General features: G+C 36.2%; 1 protein-coding gene across 5 annotated transcripts in view; it reads right to left on the bottom strand.

The window, feature by feature from the left end:
- Positions 1-1874: 1874 nt before the first annotated feature.
- LOC123676886 (copper-transporting ATPase 1) overlaps positions 1875-22568 on the bottom strand; it is a 65453-nt gene continuing 44759 nt past the window's right edge. For all 5 annotated transcript variants that reach the window (XM_045613150.1, XM_045613151.1, XM_045613154.1 and 2 more), the window contains 7 exons: positions 21089-21336; positions 20789-21031; positions 18592-18966; positions 15851-16055; positions 14878-15119; positions 12825-13086; positions 1875-2083 (listed from right to left, as the gene is read on the bottom strand). In XM_045613150.1, coding sequence (XP_045469106.1) covers positions 1975-2083; positions 12825-13086; positions 14878-15119; positions 15851-16055; positions 18592-18966; positions 20789-21031; positions 21089-21336 — 1684 coding nt within the window. In that variant the 3' untranslated portion in view covers positions 1875-1974. The remainder of the gene's footprint in view (positions 2084-12824; positions 13087-14877; positions 15120-15850; positions 16056-18591; positions 18967-20788; positions 21032-21088; positions 21337-22568) is intronic.

The following is a 22568-nucleotide window of genomic DNA, read 5'->3' as shown; positions in this document are numbered from 1 at the left end:
TACAGCAAATTCCTGCCCTTCATAGATACGGAGTTATGAATTTTTGTCCATGTTATTCCAGTTTCGAAGCCCTGATTCGAATCTCTTCGTCGGATGTTAATCACAATTTTTTTTATATTGATATTTATTATATGTTTTTTTTCCATATGTGCTTGCATATTTGATGATAAAAGGTAATATAATAAACCCATGTATAAAATTTGCAGAACTTTTTTAAACCGTTAGAGTAGAGGAAGATGTATACTTTTGGAACGTAAGGCTGAATTTGTCCTTTGATAGGAAAAATATGGCACTTTCATTCCCAATAACACTCACGATTTAATTTCCTCATTCTATTTCTAAAAATATTTGGGCTATTTTTTCAGAAGATAAAATATATAAAATTTTAAAAATTTCATAAATTTTCTGTTGTGTTTTTACTTATCACAAATTTTGAATTTCCTAAAGCTCAGTTACACTTGTAGCTATATTATATGGAATATAAATTTAATTGTCTATAATATTATCGATATACTGAACTATCTAGAAACTCTGGAATAGAAATTAAAAAATATTTTCTTTCAGGTAGCACTCAATAAAATTCACCTTTTTCTGAAAGGAATTTTAGATAACATGAAAATCTGTACCATATAATTCTTAAATGTGTTTCATTCAGCTATTTCAATAATTAACTCATGCGAAAAACTCAATATTTCTTCAAAAAAAAATTTAAAACGCGCCATTCCAATAGCCATATCAAGCTCTTTCAATTCTAATTCCATCCGAATAACTCAATATTTCTCATTGAAAAAATTAAAAACGCTTTATCCCCATAGCCATTTAGCTATTTCAATAATCAACTAATGCGAAAAACTAAATATTTTTCCAAAAAAAATTTAAAACGCGCTATTCCCTTAGTAAATTCGCGTTTTCTGCCTTTCTACTTCCTTCCTTCACAACACCTCTCTCTCTTCGATAGTCCGCAGAGCGCAGTGAGTAGAAGCCACGTGAGGGTTAGTCCATGTTATTATAGGTCTATGGTTGTGGGGCATTAATCGAGTTGACCTCTGTCCGCATCTTACGGAACTATTTTTTTCCGCGGTCCAACTTAGATAGAATCCTGTAATTAGCTACACTCACCAAATCCTTGTTTGAGCTATTCTTCGCAGATGACACTACCAACTCCTAGAAAAAAGTCCTTTTGGGAAAATTTTACTAGGAGATTTTATGGCGGGATCTGCTTCAAAATTTGATTAGATGACGAAATCTCGATGCTCCATATCGATTTGCAATCAGATAATTCCTAGGAGTACTGTGAACCAAGATATCGAGCGTTTTGTGGGAGTTTTCTTGAAAAAAGAATTGATTGCGGATGACATTCAAAATTTGGTTACATGCAGAATTTTCGATTCTGAATATACATCTACCATCGGTTTCTTCCTAGCACTTCCCAGAGATGAGATATGGCCAATTTTGTAGAGAAATAGTGCTTTAAATGTGAATACAAATTTTTCTGATCGGAATCGATGCCTGATTCGGAATGTACATCCTCGAAACTATCTTAATACACCATAAAAAGTTCAAATTCGATCGGTCGTATTTTTCGTGAAAAAACAAAGACTATAGGTAACCTTGGATATTTTTTCGCCAAAATGAGTTTTTGATTCAGATCGACTCCAAAATTTGATGTAATAAAGTATTTTCCATGCAGAATTCCTATTTGCAATCGGTTCCTCCCTAGACGCCCCAAAATTGAGTTATTTCGAATTTTGTGGTAACATTATCAGCCCCCCAAAACAAAATTCTGGCTGTCAATTGATACTACGGATTAAACCTATCAGATTTATAGACAGGGGTAAGTCTGAAATGAAAAATTCTGCAATAATAAAGAAGCGTAAATATATCAAATATATTCAAAAACGAAACAATGTTAGATAAAAATAGAGATATATTTTTTACTTGCAAAATGATGCTTAAGTATTATGAATTATATTTTCACATAAGAGATTCTATCAAGTTGTTTCTTTTCGAGCTGAATTCCACATGTGTCGTGTCTTCGTTGTTCAGAAGTGAATCTTTGATATTCTTTCCTTTGCCAAGAATCCTGAAAATATACAATAAAGTTAGTGAGTATTCATTTTATCTTTTTCCTTTAAATTCAAACAAACGTTTGATGAGATTCAATGTTTTTAGTGCTCGGTATCGCCGAGATTCAGTTCATGTTTGCTTATGATTAATATGACAAATTTTAAAAGGTTGCAAATCATCAATTGAATCTCATTTTAAAAATCGACGGAATAGAAGTTGAAATAAATTTTTTACAGTCAACTTGCGGATAGATTGACAATATCACTTTAATCCTATCTGCTTGCATATAATTTTCTATGAAATATTTTTCCAATTCTAAAAGTTGTTTGCATAGTTCATCTTTCATTTTGATAAAAGCAGAAAAATCTCTTTCCTCCATACCACATTTTTTTACAAACATGGACCTTTTGAAGAAATATATGTTTAATTAATACCTAATCTCCTAGTCAATTAGATTTTACAATTTTTAGGAAATCCTGATACTGTATATTTTGCGAAATATATTACAGGAAGTTATATGCACATAGATAAGATCAAAGTGATATTATCAGGCTATCCTGCAAGTATTAATTCATACCAGAAATACAGATGGGTGGGACACAGTCGATGATACCCTAGACTTTTAAGGAGAATAGAAGGTAGGATTTTATTGAAAATTTGATTTCTTGGGTAGTAAAAATACTGTACTTAAGTTCTATGACATTTCCTGGATATCTGAAACAAATATCTGATGCATCTTAATATGGCCATCGGGATGAAAACTTGTTTTTAATTAGGAAACCTTACAATTTAGGTATAGTTGCATGTTAAAGGCTGTTTTTTTAGAGATATAGAAGATATAGAACTTTAAACCGCAATAAAACAACGATGGATTATTCGATTGGCATGAATTTCATTTATCCGCAAGATAATCTTGTGGTATTACATTTAACATTTATTTTATTTTTTTATTTTTATGATTTTATATGATTTAACAGCTGTCAAGTGATTTATTCTTAGTTTGGTTTGGCAATTCATCATGAATAGACTCACGCCTGAACAACGCTTGCAAATAGTGCAATTTTATTTCGAAAATAATGGTTCTGTGCGGAATACGTATCGCGCACTACGTCCATTTTATTTTGTTTAGCGATGAAGCGCACTTCTACGTCAACAAACAAAACTGCCGCATTTGGAGTGAATGTCGAAACACCGTTACATCCAGAAAAACTGACTGTTTGGTGCGCTTTATGGACTGGTGGAATCATTGGTCCGTACTTCTTCAAAAAATAGAGCCATGATTACTAACTTTTTCATTCCTGAATTGAACAACCATGATGTCCAGGAGCTGTGGTTCCAACAAGACGGCGCAACATGTCACACAGCTCGTGCCACAATCGATTTATTGAAAGACACGTTTGGTGACCGCCTAATTTCACGTTTTGGACCTGTGAATTGTCCTCCAAGATCTTGTGATTTAACACCGATAGACTACTTTCTGTGGGGCTTTATAAAGTCATTGGTCTATGCGGATAAGCCACAAACCCTTGACCATTTGGATGATAACATTCGCCGTGTTATTGCCGATATAAGGCCACAAATGTTGGAAAAAGTCATCGAAATTTGGACGTCCAGATTGGACTACATCCGAGCCAGCCGTGGCGGTCATATGCCAGAAATCATATTCAAAATGTAATGCCACAAGATTATCTTGCGGATAAATAAAATTCATGTCAATCGAATAATCCATCGTTGTTTTATTGCAATTTAAAGTTCTATAGCTCTAAAAAAAACACCCTTTATTATTTGTTTGTTATACCGAATTATATATAAAAAATGTCTAAGTCTTAACCAAGAATGTGTTTGGTACCTATCAATTGTATGATTTTATATTGTATCGTTCTTGATAAAAAATAATTTCAATTCCTTCCATCCATATTCTACATTTTAGTTTTTTGTCGTTAAAGAAACTAATATGATCTCAAGGAAAAAACGAAAGTTTCATGGTGAAAAGTCAAGTTTTTTTCCCCGAAAGTGTTTATTTATTAGTAGTTATCAAAGTTAAAATGAGTTAATATTACATATTCTATTCGAATCTAACAGAACACAACTTGAAAATTGCTTAAATCAACATTGTTTTATAGTAATCTATTGCAACAAAGTATTTGGAAAATAATATCAAATCGATAAAAAGGAATGTAGATTGTTAGCCTCATTAATCCTCTTGAAATGAATCATCTGAAGTAGTCGACTCCAAATTGTACAAGATATATATGTGTATTCAATGATATACTGATAAGAATATTCAAGGAGAAGTCGAATCTGATTATATACCTTATCAATTATTGATAGGTATTTCTTAGAATGAGCAATGGTAGCAAGCTACATTATAATTGTATTTTCTACTGTGTTTTCAAGTGAAACGAGCAAGTTGTCCGTTGTTGGGAAGTTAGAGTGGAATTTGCATGAAAAACAATTGAAATATGTGTTTTCCTGTATTTGTTAAAATAATCGGTTAGGTTTGATTTCAATATTCACATGTTTCTATGACATACAAAGATTGAGTTTTTTAATTGGCCGCTTTGTCTGATAAAAAAATACTAAAAAACTTCAAGGAATCAAGAATAAGCTCAATACAGTGTATCTGGTGACCATTGGACAACGCTTCGGTGTAGATAGGGGACATCTGTGTGAGTAGGGAAATGTTATTTAAAGTCACTTCAGGACCCTCCTTCTCGATATACATAGTGTTTTAGAAAATTTGGATAAAACTAAAACGGATCTAACTTTCGAAGCAGTAATCCGATCTTTGTGATTTTTGGTATGATAGGTGAGATTAGATTTAAGAGGGGTCTATACGGTTTCAGAGGTCGGTTCAAGAATAAGTAAGCCATGTTTCACGCTAGGGACCATCGATTTATATGAAATTTTCACTATTACTAATTTCGAAGAGTTCGTCATTGCGAAAAGTCCTTATTTCTTAATTTTTTTGGAATGGAAAGAAATAGAACATTTTTCTATGAAAGAATAAAGACATAATATATGCATGATATCTAACTTTATGCAAAAATTTCGGTTTTTTTGAATTTTGGAAAGAATCTTTCATCACAAATTCGACTTTTCACAATTTCTAGAAAAAATCACCAAAATCGGTTTTGAAAGTTAGAACCGTTTGAAATTATTTCAACACCATATGTATCTCGAAAACGAGAGTCCTAAGGTTACTTTAAATATCATTAACTAACTCAGACAGATGTCCTCTATCTTCTCCTAAGGTTGTGCAGCTCTACGCACTGAAACGTTGGAGTGAAAGTATTTTCAGTTATATCAGTAGTGCTTAACAAGTTACGTGGAAGGAACGAAAAATTAGTTTCAAGTTGAACAATTTGAGAGCAATTCAGAAGTGACATAATTTTGTGATGCTCTCTTGTAAGATAGTGGAACCTACATCCAAACTTTATATCCCAGATGAAATAAGTAATGATAAAATATGAAATTTCATTTTGATCCAAATAAGTAACAATAAAGTGTTTACTCCTTTGTTTTTCATTTAAACCTATTCGATTTTGGACTTTGTATTAATCCCTTAATAAACTATGTCTATTTGGTGTATTACTCTGAAATCAAACATACATGTCCGTTAGCGAACTCGAAAGTTTGCGTGCCTATTAGACTTTTTGAAAATTGAGATAATAATATTATTCGATATTCTCTACAAAGCAAGAATATTTTTCACCTAAGTAGTATTTTTTAGAAACATTATTTTTACAAAAAAAAAACACAAAAATGAAAATATGAGTATAAATAGTTAACCGTCTTAAGAGTATAAGAATGGGGAAATGTCGTGCAACTTTTGATTTTTGAATACAAGAAATATTATCACAGGGTGTTTCAAATATTGTGTCGAAAATGTGAGGAAAATTCGACCACATCTTTGTTGATTTGAATTAGAACCCTATTTTTTTCAAAACCATAGAAAATTATTGAAAAAATTACCCATTATTTTCATGGCCAAAAAACTGACGGAGATTTTGGATATGAAATAACAATTTCAAGCTCCGTTGAAAATTTCAAGATGATTACATCATCAATAGAAAAAAAGAATATTGAAAAAGAAACAGACAATATTTCAGTGATTTAGATTCGATCGGATTGAGATTTTGCGTGTATATAGCAAAAAATATATTTCAAGCTTCGTGCGTAATATTATGTGGATAGCTTAGCTATTTACTAGAGCCATAGAAAATTCAAGAAGAATAAGAAATGCATTCACGTAGAGTCGAGAGTTTTTGCATTCTTGGAGAATACGTTGTGTTTCATTATAAACCGGACAAAGAAAAGATTATATAAAAAAAAGGTATATGTAATGAGGCAAAAATTATTCTCTCCTGTTTATGATTAAACACCCGTATGAGGTAAGAGGGATATATCCCCCCAGGAGGAATATCCATTATATTTAACAACCTTATATATCACAATCTTATTATGAGTAAGCAAACTTCTTCGGAAAACTTCTTCAAAAGAAGGAAAATTTGAAATTAATTTTCTTTATACGCCCCCACCCCCCCTTAAGGCTTATGTCTGGGTACGCCACTGGTCTGCGAGGCTGCAATTGGTGTTTGTTATGCAATTGGTATTTAAATGAACAATGCTTTCCGTAATTTTGTTTGTTTTACTTATTTTTCATCTCCCCTCAAACCATTTCCCGATTATCGTCACATTTTTATAGTTAGAGCATATCATAGTAACGGGTGTTTTTTTTTCGAGGTATATAACTTTAAGTTGGCATTACTGTTCAAGATGGCGACCGCTTTAACAGCTGTCAAGTCATTTATTCTAAGTTTGGTTTGGTTTGGCAATTCATCACGAATAGACTCACGCCTGAAAAACGCTTGCAAATAGTGCAATTTTATTTCGAAAATAATGGTTTAGAATTTTGTTTAGCGATGAAGCGTACTTCTGGTTGAATGGCTACGTCAACAAACAAAACTGCCGCATTTGGAGTGAAGCTAAACCTCAAGTGTATGTCGAAACACCGTTATATCCAGAAAAACTGACTGTTTGGTGCGCTTTATGGGCTTGTGGAATCATTGGTCCGTACTTCTTCAAAAACGATGATGGCCAGAACGTTACAGTCAATAGGTATCGGTATAGAGCCATGATTACTAACTTTTTCATTCCTGAATTGAACAACCATGATGTCCAGGAGCTGTGGTTCCAACAAGACTGCGCAACATGTCACACAGCTCGTGCCACAATCGATTTATTGAAAGACACGTTTGGTGACCGTCTAATTTCACGTTTTGGACCTATGAATTGGCCTCCAAGATCTTGTGATTTAACACCGCTAGACTACTTTCTGTGGGGCTATGTAAAGTCATTGGTCTATGCGGATAAACCACAAACCCTTGACCATTTTGAAGACAACATTCGCCGTGTTATTGCCGATATACGGCCAAAAATGTTGGAAAAAGTCATCGTAAATTGGAAGTCCTGATTGGACTAAATCCGAGCCAGCCGTGGCGGTCATATGCCAGAAATCATTATTTTTTTTATTATTATTATTATTATTGTTACAATAAGAGTAGAGGTACAAATACCTATAAACTCAAACTTGAAAAAAATAACATTCGGAAACTAAATATAACTCAAAACAAAAATTATGGTTTACAATGACAAAAAAAATTAGGACGTATTATTCTCGAGGTTGGGTAATCCATCGGTCATATCCATTCTTGAAGGCGTTGGTGGAGGTTGCATCTACAAGATCACTCGGTAGACTGTTCCATAAGTGGAACACCCTATTTGTGAGGAACTGCTGTCTCTGAGGCGTGCGGAACTGTTCTCTCCTAAGCTTAAGTGAATGGCCCCTAAGGTGATTGTGGTTTCTGGAAAACAAGCGACGGATATCGTCGCCAAAATGATTGCGAAGGGCTTTGAAGGTAAAAATGATATCGCCTCTTGTTCTCCTGTCTTCAAAGTTTGGCAAACTGAAGAGTTGCAGTCTTTCCTCATAAGAGGGTCTAATGGGTCCATAAGGAAATCGAGTTACCCACCGTTGAACCGACTCCAGAAGAGCTGCGTCTGCTCGAGATGAAGGCCACCACGCTGGTCCTGCATATTCCAGAATAGGTCGCACATAATATTTTATCAGTTTGCTGAGCGTAGCATTGTTACAGCCGTTAAAGGATTTTGAAAGAATGAAAGCAGTCTGCTTTGCCTTGCTAGTAATATGCGCAATATGTTTGGACCACGAAAGGTCGGTCGTGACAGTCACGCCAAGGTCACACTGATGCAAAACAGAGGGAAGGGTTTTACCATCAAGACGGTAGTGAAAAGATGGGTTTGTTTTGCCAATGTGTAGAACTGAGCACTTATCAACATTCAAAGGCAACAACCAATCAGAACACCACTGAACCAACCGGTCTAAATCCTCCTGAAGAGTGCTATACGATGAAAGAGGGTTGTTGTACAACTTCGTGTCATCCGCGAAGAGGAGGCAAGGGGATTTTAAAATACATGGCAGATCGGATGTGTACAGGAGAAAGAGAATGGGCCCAAGAACCGATCCCTGCGGCACGCCTGACCCAACTGTTCTGTTGGATGAAGATAAAGCATCACCCACTTTCACACGAAATGTTCTGTTGGACAAAAAAGCTGAAATCCAGCTCAGTAGATTTCCACGAACGCCGAGATGATCCAACTTCGAAATGAGACGCCTGTGTGGAACCCGGTCAAAGGCTTTAGAAAAGTCAAGATACAAAACGTCCACCGGAATGCCGCGGTCGTACGACTCAGTCCAAGCAGACAGACCTGTTAGAAGATTAGTAAGAGTGGAGCGGCCGGGAATAAAGCCGTGTTGCTCCCGCGGTATGATAGAGTGCTCCATAGCAAATTTGATAAGTTGGTCACAGATTATGCGTTCTAGAACTTTGGTGACTGATGAGACTAGACTTATTGGACGATAGTTCAGTGGTGAGAGCTTATCACCCTTCTTGAAAATTGGCGTAACCGTAGCAGACAGCCAGTCACATGGAAGACAAGAGTCTCGGAATGACTTGGAGAATATGGTGGATAAAGGCACCGCCATAGCCTTAGCACAATATTTAAGTAAACGTGAGGTAATACCATCACGTCCGGGAGAGGTATCAACTTTTAGTTCCAAGAGGTATTTCTCAACGGTTTCTTCATCAATCCAAACATGTGACATCCCAGGAATAGACCGTTCTGTTTGACAAGTCGGGATAGGTCCAGGTGGCTCTGAGGTGAAAGCTGAAGAGAAGACATCAGCGAGCACATCCGCCGACTCCACAGGATTCCCACACATGTTACCATCAAGCCTTCTAACAATCGGTGCCCCAACCTTAGAATTGAGGAAGGATCTTACGTATTTAAACATCCGTTTAGGGTTCTTGGACGAGACCAAATTATTCTCAAATGCTGCCTTGGATGACTTGATTTCCTTACTGACGAAGTTGGAAAGGTTACGATGATTAATGTAGTCCGAATCAGCTCTGGTTCTCAAGAATCTCTGCCAGAGAGATTTCTTTCTTCTCACTAGTGCCAAAATACGACCATCAATCCAGGGTCTCAAAGGATTAAATTTAACCTGTTTTGTATACGTATTGGATGCAATAGCAGTCTCAACAATTGAGAGAAAGGTAGACCATATAGCATTCATCTGATCGTCTGCAAGGATCAAGCTCCAGTTCTTCGATGACAGTTCCGCAGCAATGCCGTCATAGTTCACTTTCCTTATAGTTTTGAATTGATTATTTTGGGAAGTGGGAGCCTGTAACTGGATTTCAGTGGCCAAAGTTAAATGGTCAGATTTTCCGAATGGTGCTAAATATTTGATCTCTGATACAGTGTCTGGGTCTGATGTGAAAAATAAATCTAATGTGGATGGATTTTGTCCGAGGCGATATCTGGTGGGGTTCTCCACCAACTGCTGAAGTGCTGAGTTAGAAACTATTTCTGCATAAGGAAAGGACGGGGAATTCACTGAAGGCAACTGAACTATGGGCCAGGTAATATCAGGGCAGTTGAAGTCTCCTGTAATCAACATGTTATTGTAATCTAAAGATGACTGCCGCATGAACTGAGCACAGCTCCAATCAGCAGAGCTGGGGCGAGGTCGGTAAATACAACCTACTAGCAAGGAAAAGCAAGGTTTAGTTATTTTTAGGGAAAGGTTGTCTATACCCGTCCAATTATGATGAATTACATCAACTCCAAAGGAAGAGGATATGTGTGAACTCACATAGATGCAAACACCCCGATAACCAAGACAGTCCAAGTTATCGTCGCGAAAGAGCCCATAGCCAGGGATGTCAAATATTGAATTTGGTATGGAAGGTTGCAGCCAAGTTTCATAAACAAACATCAAGACTGGCTTATGTAGTTGGACATAAGAGAGTAGTTCTGGAAATTTTGAAGAAAGTGATTGTATATTAGTATATAAAATGGGCCAGCTATTGAGAGGTGTTAGTTTTTTGAATCTTCATTCTTCCTTCCAGGTGGTAGTGATACAACAGTTGGAGTTCCCTTGATATATTTGATAGTAATATCAGTATCCCCCAAATCCTGTCTTCTCTTGAGCTCCTCGCGGGCAGCATTCAGCGTAGAAATCTGTGCTCTAGTTTTATCATCCTGTATTCTTATGTTGTGGTATTTCTGGTTGCCTTGTAGGGAAGTTTTGTTTCTCAGTATAGTTGAAGCTATTTCAGGGTTGGAAAAAGTAAGTTTGGTCCAGCGAGGTTTTCTTTTGTCCTTTGACTGAATTCTCATGGTATTTGTTAGATATCGACTTGAGTTGGCAGAAATAAGGTCAACAATTTCACCAACGACAGGCAGATCATTATTATCCTCTCTTTCGGGCAGATTGGTGATGATAAGATTGAAAGACTTCTTCACCCTATCCAAGATCTCAGGCAAATCGTCAGCCGGAACATCTTTTCGGATAAGAGAAAGTGTTGACTCCACATTTTCTATCTTTTCAGCAATTGATGTTATGTTGTTAGAGAGGTACGTGTGAGCGTCCTGGAGACACGATATGTCCGACTTATATGCCTGAATAGAGGATTCGTGAGCCGCCAAAGTACTAGAATGTTCGTTCAATGTCGCCGTACAGATATCCAGCTTAGTGAAAAGATCATCTACTCGTTTTCCGACTCTCTCCAGACCAGCGTTCATAGCTCGCATCTGCTCCATGAGAGCATTGAAATGAACGATCGTAACAGGATCGTTTGTAGCGGAAACTGAGGGAGAAGATGGGGATGTTGATCGTGCATCAGTGGAAGTGGAACCGCTACGAAGCAAACGGCCGGAGGTGGTGCAAGAGGGACACACCCATTTGGCATTGGTCTCGCTCAAATACTCCTGATCTTTCTTCGCGACGTTGACACAAACGGGGTGAAAATTTCCCCTGCACTTATAACAGCTGATGGGAGAAGAACCGGCTGGAATCGGTTTAGTACATTTGGAGCAACTATTCGGCATTGTTTTTAATGTCTTAAAATATAGGTTCAAAGGAAAACAAAAACAACAAGCTTCACTTCCTTGGGCCCGTAAGGAAGACTCACACAGATCGGGAAGGCCACGGATGGGTAAAATAATTATGGGAGAAGGAGCCTTACATTCATAGAACCAAGTGAAAAGAAAAAGGAAAATTAATATTCATTTGAACAATCACCGGGAGTCTGAGCCAAGGTGTTGCTGACGCCGCCACTGGAGGTGACTAGCGAGCGCTAAGCCGGTTTCGGGATGTTGCTTCTGGACAGCGGTATGGGTCAAGGTCACGCAGTCGAAGTAATGTAAATAAAACAAACTAAATCAGCCGAAAATCGAACTAATTTTCAAAACTAGAGTTCGGGTGTAACTAATTGATGAAATGTAAACAGACTACTCACTCTGTACAATATTTACAGTCTGAAAATGTTGGCTTTTTAGGCAATAATAATACAATATATTCGGAGCACCACAAGAACGTCTATATTTCACGAATGTTGAATATGAATTGAATCATAATTAAAATGTAATGCCACAAGATTATCTTATCTTCTATAGTTCTAAAAGAAACACCCTTTATATTAAATGCGCCCAATGAGTGTTGATATATAGCAATTTAGGATAATATGGCTCTATCAGAACATCCTTTTAATTTCTCTAGTTATTCGGTTCTGGAGACGCGATAGAAATTAAATTTATCATGGAATTTGAATAGTTCTAAATACAGAATTTCATTCCGACCGAACTGATAGTTTTGAAATGATTAGTTTCTAAGTCTTTCCATCTGAGAATTATCGTGCTCACGGACGGTCGGACGTATATAATAGAATTTGAAGAGGGATTCCTTATCAGTTTGATAGGTAACATTTCCGCTCATAATTCGGAAGTTACAGACATCGCGACGAAAAGATAGATCGATTTGTCGAGGACACGGGCTTTCAAAACTGATAAATTTTATAATTTTTTTTATGCTCATCTGTATGTCATCATTACTCAACATCTTAATGTTGAAGCAATTTAATTTCATTCATTTAGTTTCAGTATTGACACTAAATGAAATTTACAATTCAGCTGTTTAAGGTTAGGAATGTACCAAAAAATTTACAGGGAAGAAAGGAAAAATAATTCATCTGTTTCATCAATATCCAAAATATGTACATTAATTCAATACATTCACTTTATTTGAAAGTTTTCTCTGTACTATTGTCACGAGTAATATTTTCTTAAACTGAGGAGAAATGAACTATTCTGTGCAATTAATTGTATACCTTGAAATTCCGTTGGGCGGACTAGAGTAGTTTTCTATGTCATCCAGTCCTCGATGGATCGATATTGTGTCTATTTCTTGCTTGTCTTTCAATAACAAAAACTCCGGTGTTTCAAGGTCAGCTTTAGTTGGCTTCTTCCAGAGTTTCAGGAGCAGGCTGGACCCCACTACTGATACGCTGCTCAACGCCATAGCCGCACTAGCCATCCAAGGTGCCAACATAAGGCCAAACATGCTGAATACACCTGCTGCCAATGGGATACCTGAAACAAGCATTATATTGATTAATTTCTAAGCGCTTGTCCAGGGAAATAGGGCTACAGAAGTACTGTCATTTCATAATTTCGAGAATGATCTTAAATGATTGGATTCGACTAAGCTATGAAGAATCGAGATCAAAATTCATTCTGTCGCCGGTCTGGCCATCGTGTAAATTATATCTGTCGAAAGAAATATGCAGAAACTCGGAAATTTCAGGGTTGGTTGAGGTTCTGAATATACACTGCGCAAAAAAATTAACGCACATTCTGAAAATCTCAATGTTCATGAAAGTTATCTCTACATTGACTTTATAACTTATTTTTTATGTTCTCTCGGGAAGGTTTCGAACGAAACAAGACACATTAAATGGAAGAGAAATTCAGGATTTCACCGAATCTTATGTGAAAGAAGAGAAATAAACAATTTTCAAAATACTGGAATGCTGATAAGTGATTTAATACTTGGTATTTCCACCCCTTGCGCTAATTACACCTCGGCAACGACGGTTCATACTCAAAATGAGTGATATTAAAATGTTCTGATCTAATCCTTCCCACATTTCTCTGAGTTGGATTCCTAAGTCATTAAGAGTAGCTGGATGATTTTCTAAACTTCTCAGCCTTCTATTGAGGTTGTCCCAGCTCAATCGGATTGAGATCTGGACTTCTTGCTGGCCATTTCATTCGAGAGACTTCAACCTCTTCAAGGTACTCCTGAACGATGCGCGCACGATGGGGTCTGGCATTATCGTCCATAAAAATGAAATTTTCACCAATGTATGGCGCAAATGGCGCTACATGCTATTCAAGAATGTTCCTTATATGCCTATCAGCATTCATAGCTCCAGTATCAACGACCACTAGGTCTGTGCGAGCAGTCAAAGATATTCCACCCCATACCATAATCGATCCTCCCCCGAAACCAGTAGTATTCAGGAAATTGCACTGAGCATATCTTTCATGTGGACGTCTGTATACAAGGAAACGTCGATCATAATGGTAGAGGCAGAATCTAGACTCATCTGTGAAGAGAACTCTTTCCCAATCAGCCTCTTCCCAATGGAAATGCTCTCTCGCAAAATCCAAACGCGCCCTCCGATGGGCTGGGGGAAGAGCTGGGTTTCTTGCCGCGACACGAGGCCTTAAATCATATTCTCCGAGGCGATTTCTTATTGTCTGAGTGCTAATTTGCATCCCATGAGTTTGCTCAAGCTGATTTTGAAGGAGGCGAGCGGTTGCAAACCGTTGTCTCAACGAAGAAACTCTCAAGTAACGTTCTTGAATGGCAGTTGTTACCCGTGGTCTACCCTGTCCTGGTCTTCGGACATTGGGAAACTCCAAACCTTTCTGCAATTCTTGTGTATGTCCACCCTTCTTCTCGCAAAACTACCGCTTGGGCACATTCCTCTTGGGTCAAATTGCGTGTTTCGCGTTGCATAGCGATCGAGTGTAGAAAATCAAACGAAAGAAAAACTATTGATCACTAGAATTCATCAAGAACAACTGATTTCAGAATGGAGCCAATACATTCAAAATCTGATAATCTCATCTTTTTTTATTCCTGCTGTTAAAAAACATCTGTATTGAAGAAAAACGTTGAAAGTGGATAACATATGCATGCATAATTCTGATAAAAATAATTATCATTGAGAACACCTTCAGTTGTAGAATAAATTTGAGATTTCCATAATGTGCGTTAATTTTTTTGCGCAGTGTAGAATAAACACTAAATTTTCGTGGGCGAGATTAAAAAATAGTTAATATGAAAATTCAGAGTTCATAAAATGCACTCACCCAGAAGGTTGTACATGCTTGCAAATAAGAAATTCAATCTTATTCTGGAGACGGTACATCTTGATAATTCCAGACAAGCTACAACGTCTAACAGATCGTTCCTCATGAGTACTACATGTGCAGCTTCAACGGCCACATCTGTACCTGCTGCAATGGCCATCCCAACATCAGCTTGAGCCAAAGCTGGAGAATCATTTATACCATCTCCAACCATACATACTTTAACACCTTTTGCTTGCAACCTGAAAAAATTACACATGAGTGCTTAAAGAAACTTTTCCTCACTACTGAAACATTGATTTAGGCGAAAAAAATTACCGCTTGAAATATATTTGTCGAATTTCTTTCGTGTCGCAACCGTTCTCTATAATTTATAATCATACTGAGTTTAAACCACTTCGAGTTACCCTTTTCCAGTCGATATAATAAATAAAAGAGAAATTTGCGGCAAGTATTGAAGTCGAGATTACAGAAGAAAATGCGTTCAAAATATGTTTTGAAGATTAGATTATTCATTGACATAAGATAATCATTTCAGAAGTGACCCACTTTGGGGTGATATGATGAATTTGGACAATGGGCGTGTTCAGCAGAAAAAATATATGTATAGGTATATGAACATGATTACTTTGATGCTGGTCTGATAGACCATTTTTCAACACCTGATGTAAATGAATTTGGAACGATGCGAAAATAATATTTATGAGTGCTATTTTTGTTTCTTTCCCTGATGTATTTTCTTTTTAGTTATTCTCACCAAATACAGGTTATATGTACCTATATAATGCCTCTGTGATTTAAACTGTTTATTTATGAAATGAACATTTCTTATTCTTATTCAGTTCCCGACTGTATTGAAGGTTATATCATGAGCAAACATTATTGCTAGCTCTCAATAGATCCTCACGTGAAAGATCCATGATGTGATGAAGATGAATATCAAATAAATAAATGGCGTTCACCAAATACTCACTTCTGAACTCGCGCAACTTTATGAGATGGTAATACTTCAGCATAAACCTTCGTGATACCGACTTCTCTGGCTATGCTTGCTGCAGTTTTCCTATTATCCCCAGTCAGTAGTATAACTTCCAATCCCATCCTCTTCAAAGAATATACAGCTAGGCTGGCTTCTGGTTTAACAGTGTCAGCAACGCTTATCATTGAAACGATTTTTCCTAGACAAATTAAATTAACATTTTAGATCAATTATAATTTACGATTACTGAAATATAAATAGAGTGATTGAGCAATCAGGAATTATTTCATTTATGGAATGCCAACAAATCATTGAGGACCAATATATCAACTGTGTACACACCAGGGCCCCCGCAACCGCGCGTGCAACGCGTGCACCGCACGCGGGCGCCACTCTAAAAGGGCGCCAAAACCTCTTATGAAGAACCGATTGACCAAAGGTTTTAGAAAAAGATTCTTTCAAATTTTTCAACATTTTTTTTCCAAACTTCTTTCTTGCAATTTATACAAGTTTCCGAATGTCACAATCGGCATGAAATAGCCAGATATTGGTTTACAAAAACGCATACTCGATGCTAATCCTAGGGCATTTTTTGCGCTATGTGCTGCACACAGATTAAATTTAACTGAAAATGATGCTGCTAAGGTTTCAAATAAAACAGTGGACTCTTTTGATATTGTAAAAGAACTTTATATATATTTCTCTTCATCCACAAAAAGATTGGAATGTTATAAAAAAGCATGATCCTCAGTTACGTCTAAAACCCCTAAGTGATACTAGATGGTCTAGTAGAATTGATGCTAAAGTTTCATTTCATTCAAATATGTGATAGCCTTTTAGAAATAGCAGAAAATGATACTTTTAACATAAAAACTAGGCATAAAGCAAGTTCTCTTTTATTAAATATTCATTCTTTTAAATTTATTAGTATCATAATTTCTTAGGATGTTTTATTCCAGATTAATATTGTAAGCAACATGATGCAAAGTGTAGCGATTGACATTAAAGTGTGCCAAAACTATTTGAAGAATTTAGTTGATCATTTCAAAAATTATAGGGATGATAATGTTTTCGAGGAAAAACTTGAGGGAGCTGGAAAACTAGCGGCTGTTCTTGAGATAGATCAAGGTTGTTCTCCATTATATACTGTAAGACGAAAGTATAAACCAAAATTGTTCGATTATGAACAGACGGAAGATCCAAAAATCGCTTTTAAAATAAATTTCTTTTAGAAAATAATTGATCAAACACTAAGTTCCTTAAATAGTAGATAACGTTAACGTTTTTTGTTTCATTTGTGATATTCTTAAATTAAATGACAAATATCTATTGAAATGCTGTCATGCTCTTCAACAAAAGCTAACTGATGACAGGAAAAAAAGAGACTGACGTGAAAGAAAATGATTTATTCAACGAGATAAAAGCCCTAAGATTGTTTTCATTATCTGAAGCGAAAATCCTCTTGAAATTCTACAATATATTTTTGAAAATAATCTAACTTCTTCTCTACCGAATCTTAGTATTGCCTCAAGAATCCTTCTCACTTTACCTGTGTCCTGTGTCTGTTGCTTCTGGTGAGAGATCATTCACTGAATTAAAAATTTTTAAAAATTATTTGAAGTCTACCATGTCTTAAGAAAGATTTTCTGGATTGGCAATCTTAGATATAGAGCAAGAGATACTCGATAAAATTGATTGATTGATAATATAAAAGAATTTGCAGCAGCCAAATCTAGAAAAACATCCATTCAATTTCTGGATTGATCCGAATTAAACGTTTATGCCTTTATGAATAATTTATAGAAGAATACAGCTTAAGTTTTGAAACACATTTGAAATATATTATGTTACAAATAACACCATAAAGTTCTTAAGGCAATGAAGGTTGCTCAAGAAAACTTCAAAAAATTTCCGATTATACAGTAGTACTTTTCTCCACCTCCCCCCTTTAAGGGGCGCCAAAATATGTTCCGCACGCGGGAGTTGATGTCCCTTGCGGGGGCCCTGGTACACACATGCGAAAAAAAAATCATGTGATGTGAACATCATGCGTCTCTTTCCAACTTTGGATTCGATTCCTCTCTCTCTTTCTCTGAACTCTACATATCATACTATTTCTGATTGTATGTTGTGATAATTGTAATTGATTTTAATTAATTCTTAATTCGTAATCTTAGTCCATTTCAAGTACTATTTGCGATTTGCGGAATTATTTATATTCCATTTTGGAATGAAACTATTCAATTGAGAATTGATTGTTCCGATTCAAATGAATGAAATTGTAGGGAATCTACCGATTCCTTCGAAAATAAGTCCGAGAACTGAAGAATTCAGTGTACAAACTTAGGATTATCAAATCCACACCCCTAAGGGATCCGTAGAAAGGCTTTGCTAACGGTCGAATGGAAAACAGCCTGAATGCCCATAAAACTCGGCGTTTCAGGGCGAATAATTCAATTAAGTTCAGACCAGTCTACGAGAAGAAACTACATCTACAACATATGTGCAACACTTGTACCGGCAACGAGAAGAGGAAAGATTTGCACATCTGTTACCGAGACCGTCGAAAAGAATCGATTAGACAAATTATCATCTTCTTAAAACTCTTTTAGTGGGTTGAAATAAATTGAATAAGTATTTTTATTCCGTTCTTTTATTTCCCTAAATTATCCTTGGCCGTGAACGATGAAAGTATTTTCAAAGTTGAAATCAAATGATGTGATCAAACCACTTACCGTTTAAGGCACATAAAACTGCAGATCGCCCTTGTTCTTCCTCCTCTACCATTCTTCTGTTCATATCATCAGTCAACAACAAGCCGTTTCTATTCATCCATTCCCTATTTCCAACGATAACTTGATATTCTCCCGACGACGTATCATCTTCTTGGGAATTCATACCGATCAACCTTCCCAGCATCAAGTTTTGGGAATGCGTCACGTCTATTTGTACATTTTGAATGGTGAATGTTCCGGAACTACCCGCTGAAACTAAGGAACAAAATTCGGCGAGTTCTCTGTTGTTTTTCGCGTTGTTCACCATGGAAGACAAGGAAGATACAGTGCAACGGAGACCACATCCTGGAACGCTTTGAAAGTTGGAAACGAAACCTGAGAAACAAAATAGAATTGAAAATATGTTGGTTTATAATTTCAGTGCACGAGTTGGAATGTGTAGAATCAAAAAATCAACTCAAACAATTCGTCCATCAGCCCTCCGTACTATTTTTGTGACGCATTAGTACTCCTAGATCGAGAACATGATCTAATAATAAGTCTAAAAGCAGAGGGTTCAAATTAAAAAAAATGTATTCTAAAAGTTTGACCATGCATATCCATGAAATTGAAAGTAAGTATTGCGATGACACACACACTGAATACAATATTTTTCCTTTGAGAAACATGTTCTTTCGTTTCGGAGTCATGGAATTTTGAATATTATTCCCAACGGCTGCACATATTATAACGGGTGTTTTTTTGGAGGTATATAACTTTAAGTTGGCATTTCTGTTCAAGATGGCAACCGATTTGACAGCTGTCAAGTGATTTATTCTCAGTTTGTTTTGGCAATTCATCATGAATAGACTCACGCCTAAACAACGCTTGCAAATAATGCAATTTTATTTCGAAAATAATGGTTCTGTGCGGAATACATATCGTGCACTACGTCCATTTTATTTTGTTTAGCGATGATGCGCACTTCTGGTTGAATGGCTACGTCAACAAACAAAACTGCCGCATTTGGAGTGAAGCTAATCCTCAAGTGTATGTCGAAACACCGTTACATCAAGAAAAACTGACTGTTTGGTGCGCTTTATGGGCTGGGGGAATCATTGGTCCGTACTTCTTCAAAAACGATGATGGCCAGAACGTTACAGTCAATGGTGATCGGTATAGAGCCATGATTACTAACTTTTTCACTCCTGAATTGAACAACCAAGATGTCCAGGAGCTGTGGTTCCAACAAGACGGCGCAACATGTCACACAGCTCGTGCCACAATCGATTTATTGAAAGACACTTTTGGTGACCGCCTAATTTCACGTTTTGGACCTGTGAATTGGCCTCCAAGATCTTGTGATTTAACACCGCTAGACTACTTTCTGTGGGGCTATGTAAAGTCATTGGTCTATGCGGATAAGCCACAAACCCTTGACCATTTGGAAGACAACATTCGCCGTGTTACTGCCGATATACGGCCACAAATGCTGGAAAAAGTCATCGAAAATTGGACGTCCAGATTGGACTACATCCGAGCCAGCCGTGGCGGTCATATACCAGAAATCATATTCAAAATGTAATGCCACAAGATTATCTTGCGGATAAATAAAATTCATAGCAATCGAATAATCCATCGTTGTTTTATTGCAACTTGAAGTTCTATAGCTCTAAAAAAATACCTTTTATTAGTATAAAGCTAATTCTTCATTAGTCTTATTCAATTCAGAATTTATTGTTATTGTTATTGTTATATTCCGAAAGTATTATGCTGGGTATTCAAGATCGCTACACATCCTCATTCCATTTAGATATCAGTGCAGTTCTCAATACAGTGTGAAGTGAGTTTTTGAAGGTTAATAAGGAATTCAACAGAAATTCAAATTAAATTAGTAAATACTAATAAAATCCAATACAGAATTAACAAATTCCATCGAATAAAATTGATATTTGCAGGATTAGAATAATAAAATCAAAAACAATTCGATACGGTTTTTGCCGAAATACTATGGGACGAAAATTTTGGTCATTGCTCTTTTACTATATTCAAGAAATCTATTGTGGACTCCATAAAAATTTTATGGGAATAATCAAATCAATTTCAGTTGATTTTCGATTTCAAACTACATTCTGTTTGTTGATAGTATGATCAAAGTTTAATCAAACACATAGTAATTAAAGTAAATTATTTTAGAAACATGACATTAATTAGTTACCTGTCATATCACAATTGAGAACATCCTTTACATATTTGATTATGGCTATTCCTATTGGATGTTCAGAGTTGGTTTCAGCACATCCGAGTGCGCTCAGTATGACGGCAGGGTTGAATATATCGCCTGTCAACCACATTCTGGCCACCTCTGGTACACCTTTAGTAATTGTACCAGTCTTATCGAACATTATGGCTTTGACTTTGTGCGCGTTTTCTAGCGGTTCTGCACCTTTTATCAAAATACCTTCGGAAACAAGTGTAATTATAATTTGAGTTGCCGCAGTTGAAGGATTAAACCTACCATTCATAGCACCAACACCTGTGCCTACCATAACTGCGGTAGGTGTGGCCAAACCTAATGCACACGGACAAGCAATTGCCAAAACGCTCAGAGCACATCTGAACACGAATTGAAGTAAGATTTCAGTCTCTGTAAATCCTTCTTTTTCGGCATGACTCACCGGTAGGTAATTGATATTAATATATCCGACTATGGACCAGATTATTAGGGTTAAAAGAGAGAGGAAGACCACTGTTGGTACGAAATATCTGAAAAAAGAAATAGATATCATTACTTGAGTTAAATACCATCATATTTGTTATTTTAGGTTTGAAATATCTCATACATAATTAGACCTAGATACACTGATGGAATACTTCAAGAAGTGGAGATTCAAAGTGAACACATCGAAAACAGTTGCAATCTACTTCGGAGGAACAACGGTAAAGAAAGAGAAAGCAGACGATAGAATGGAAAAAGGAAGCAAAACATTTGGGAGTAATACTGGATGAAGGAATGAATGTTAACAAAAAGATAGAAGAAAACAGAAAAAAGACAAGGCAATTGCACGGCAGACTGAACCCATTGCTCAACCCTAGAAGTAAACTTTCTTTAGAAAACAAGCTGAAGATAATAAAATTAGTGCTAATACCAAGCATTACGTATGCAGGAGTTACCTGGTACAATACGAAGGACAATAATAATGATCAGTTGCAAAGTACACTAAATTCAGTAATAAGAACAGCGGTTGGCGCCCCAAGGTATATAACTAACCAACAAATCAGAGAAGAACTGAAAATTGAAACTATTGAAGAAATAGTCAATAAACAAAGAAAGAAGACAATAGAGACGCTGAAAGAACATGAGAATGAGGAATTAAGAAAGATAATACAAATCAAAATAAGAAAGACAGATAAGAGGAAAATTCCTCTTTCAAAGAACTAAACAGAAGAAAAAAGTGACATGAAGTAGGGAGGAAAGCCTTCCGATCAGACAACATCAGAAATTAGGAGAAATGAAATTAGAGGCGAAGGGAACGTTAATTCCAGACCTTAAACAAAAAGAAGATCTGAGTCATACATGATTATTTATTGATACCCAGTATTTATAGGATAGAAGGAAGCTTTGTGATCACAAAAATTTTTTTTGCGACTAAATTCAAATTTCACGTAAAGAATTATTTCAGACCATTCTGAATACAATTTAGGTTTCGTGCCTGTCTATCTGTCGTTTGGGTGCCCGCAATTCCTCTGAACAGTATATCAATTTATACAATTCCTATTCGCCGCCCTGCTTTGCCTAATTTATCTGAATTTTCTTTGAAGAAGCCTCTGTTATTTCCCTCAGGCATTTTTTTAATTCCATATGAAATCGTATTTTTTTACTTAAAATCACCGTGTCAAATTTATCAAAGGTCATTTTATCGATTCCATCAAAAAAGGTCCTGAATTGTTTAAAAGTACGAAGCTCAATAAGTATATTTGTATTTTTATAACTATAG

This window comes from Harmonia axyridis, chromosome 3 (assembly GCF_914767665.1).
Source record: "Harmonia axyridis chromosome 3, icHarAxyr1.1, whole genome shotgun sequence".
Classification (NCBI taxonomy): domain Eukaryota; kingdom Metazoa; phylum Arthropoda; class Insecta; order Coleoptera; family Coccinellidae; genus Harmonia; species Harmonia axyridis.
This window is presented reverse-complemented; position numbering and strand designations above follow the sequence as displayed.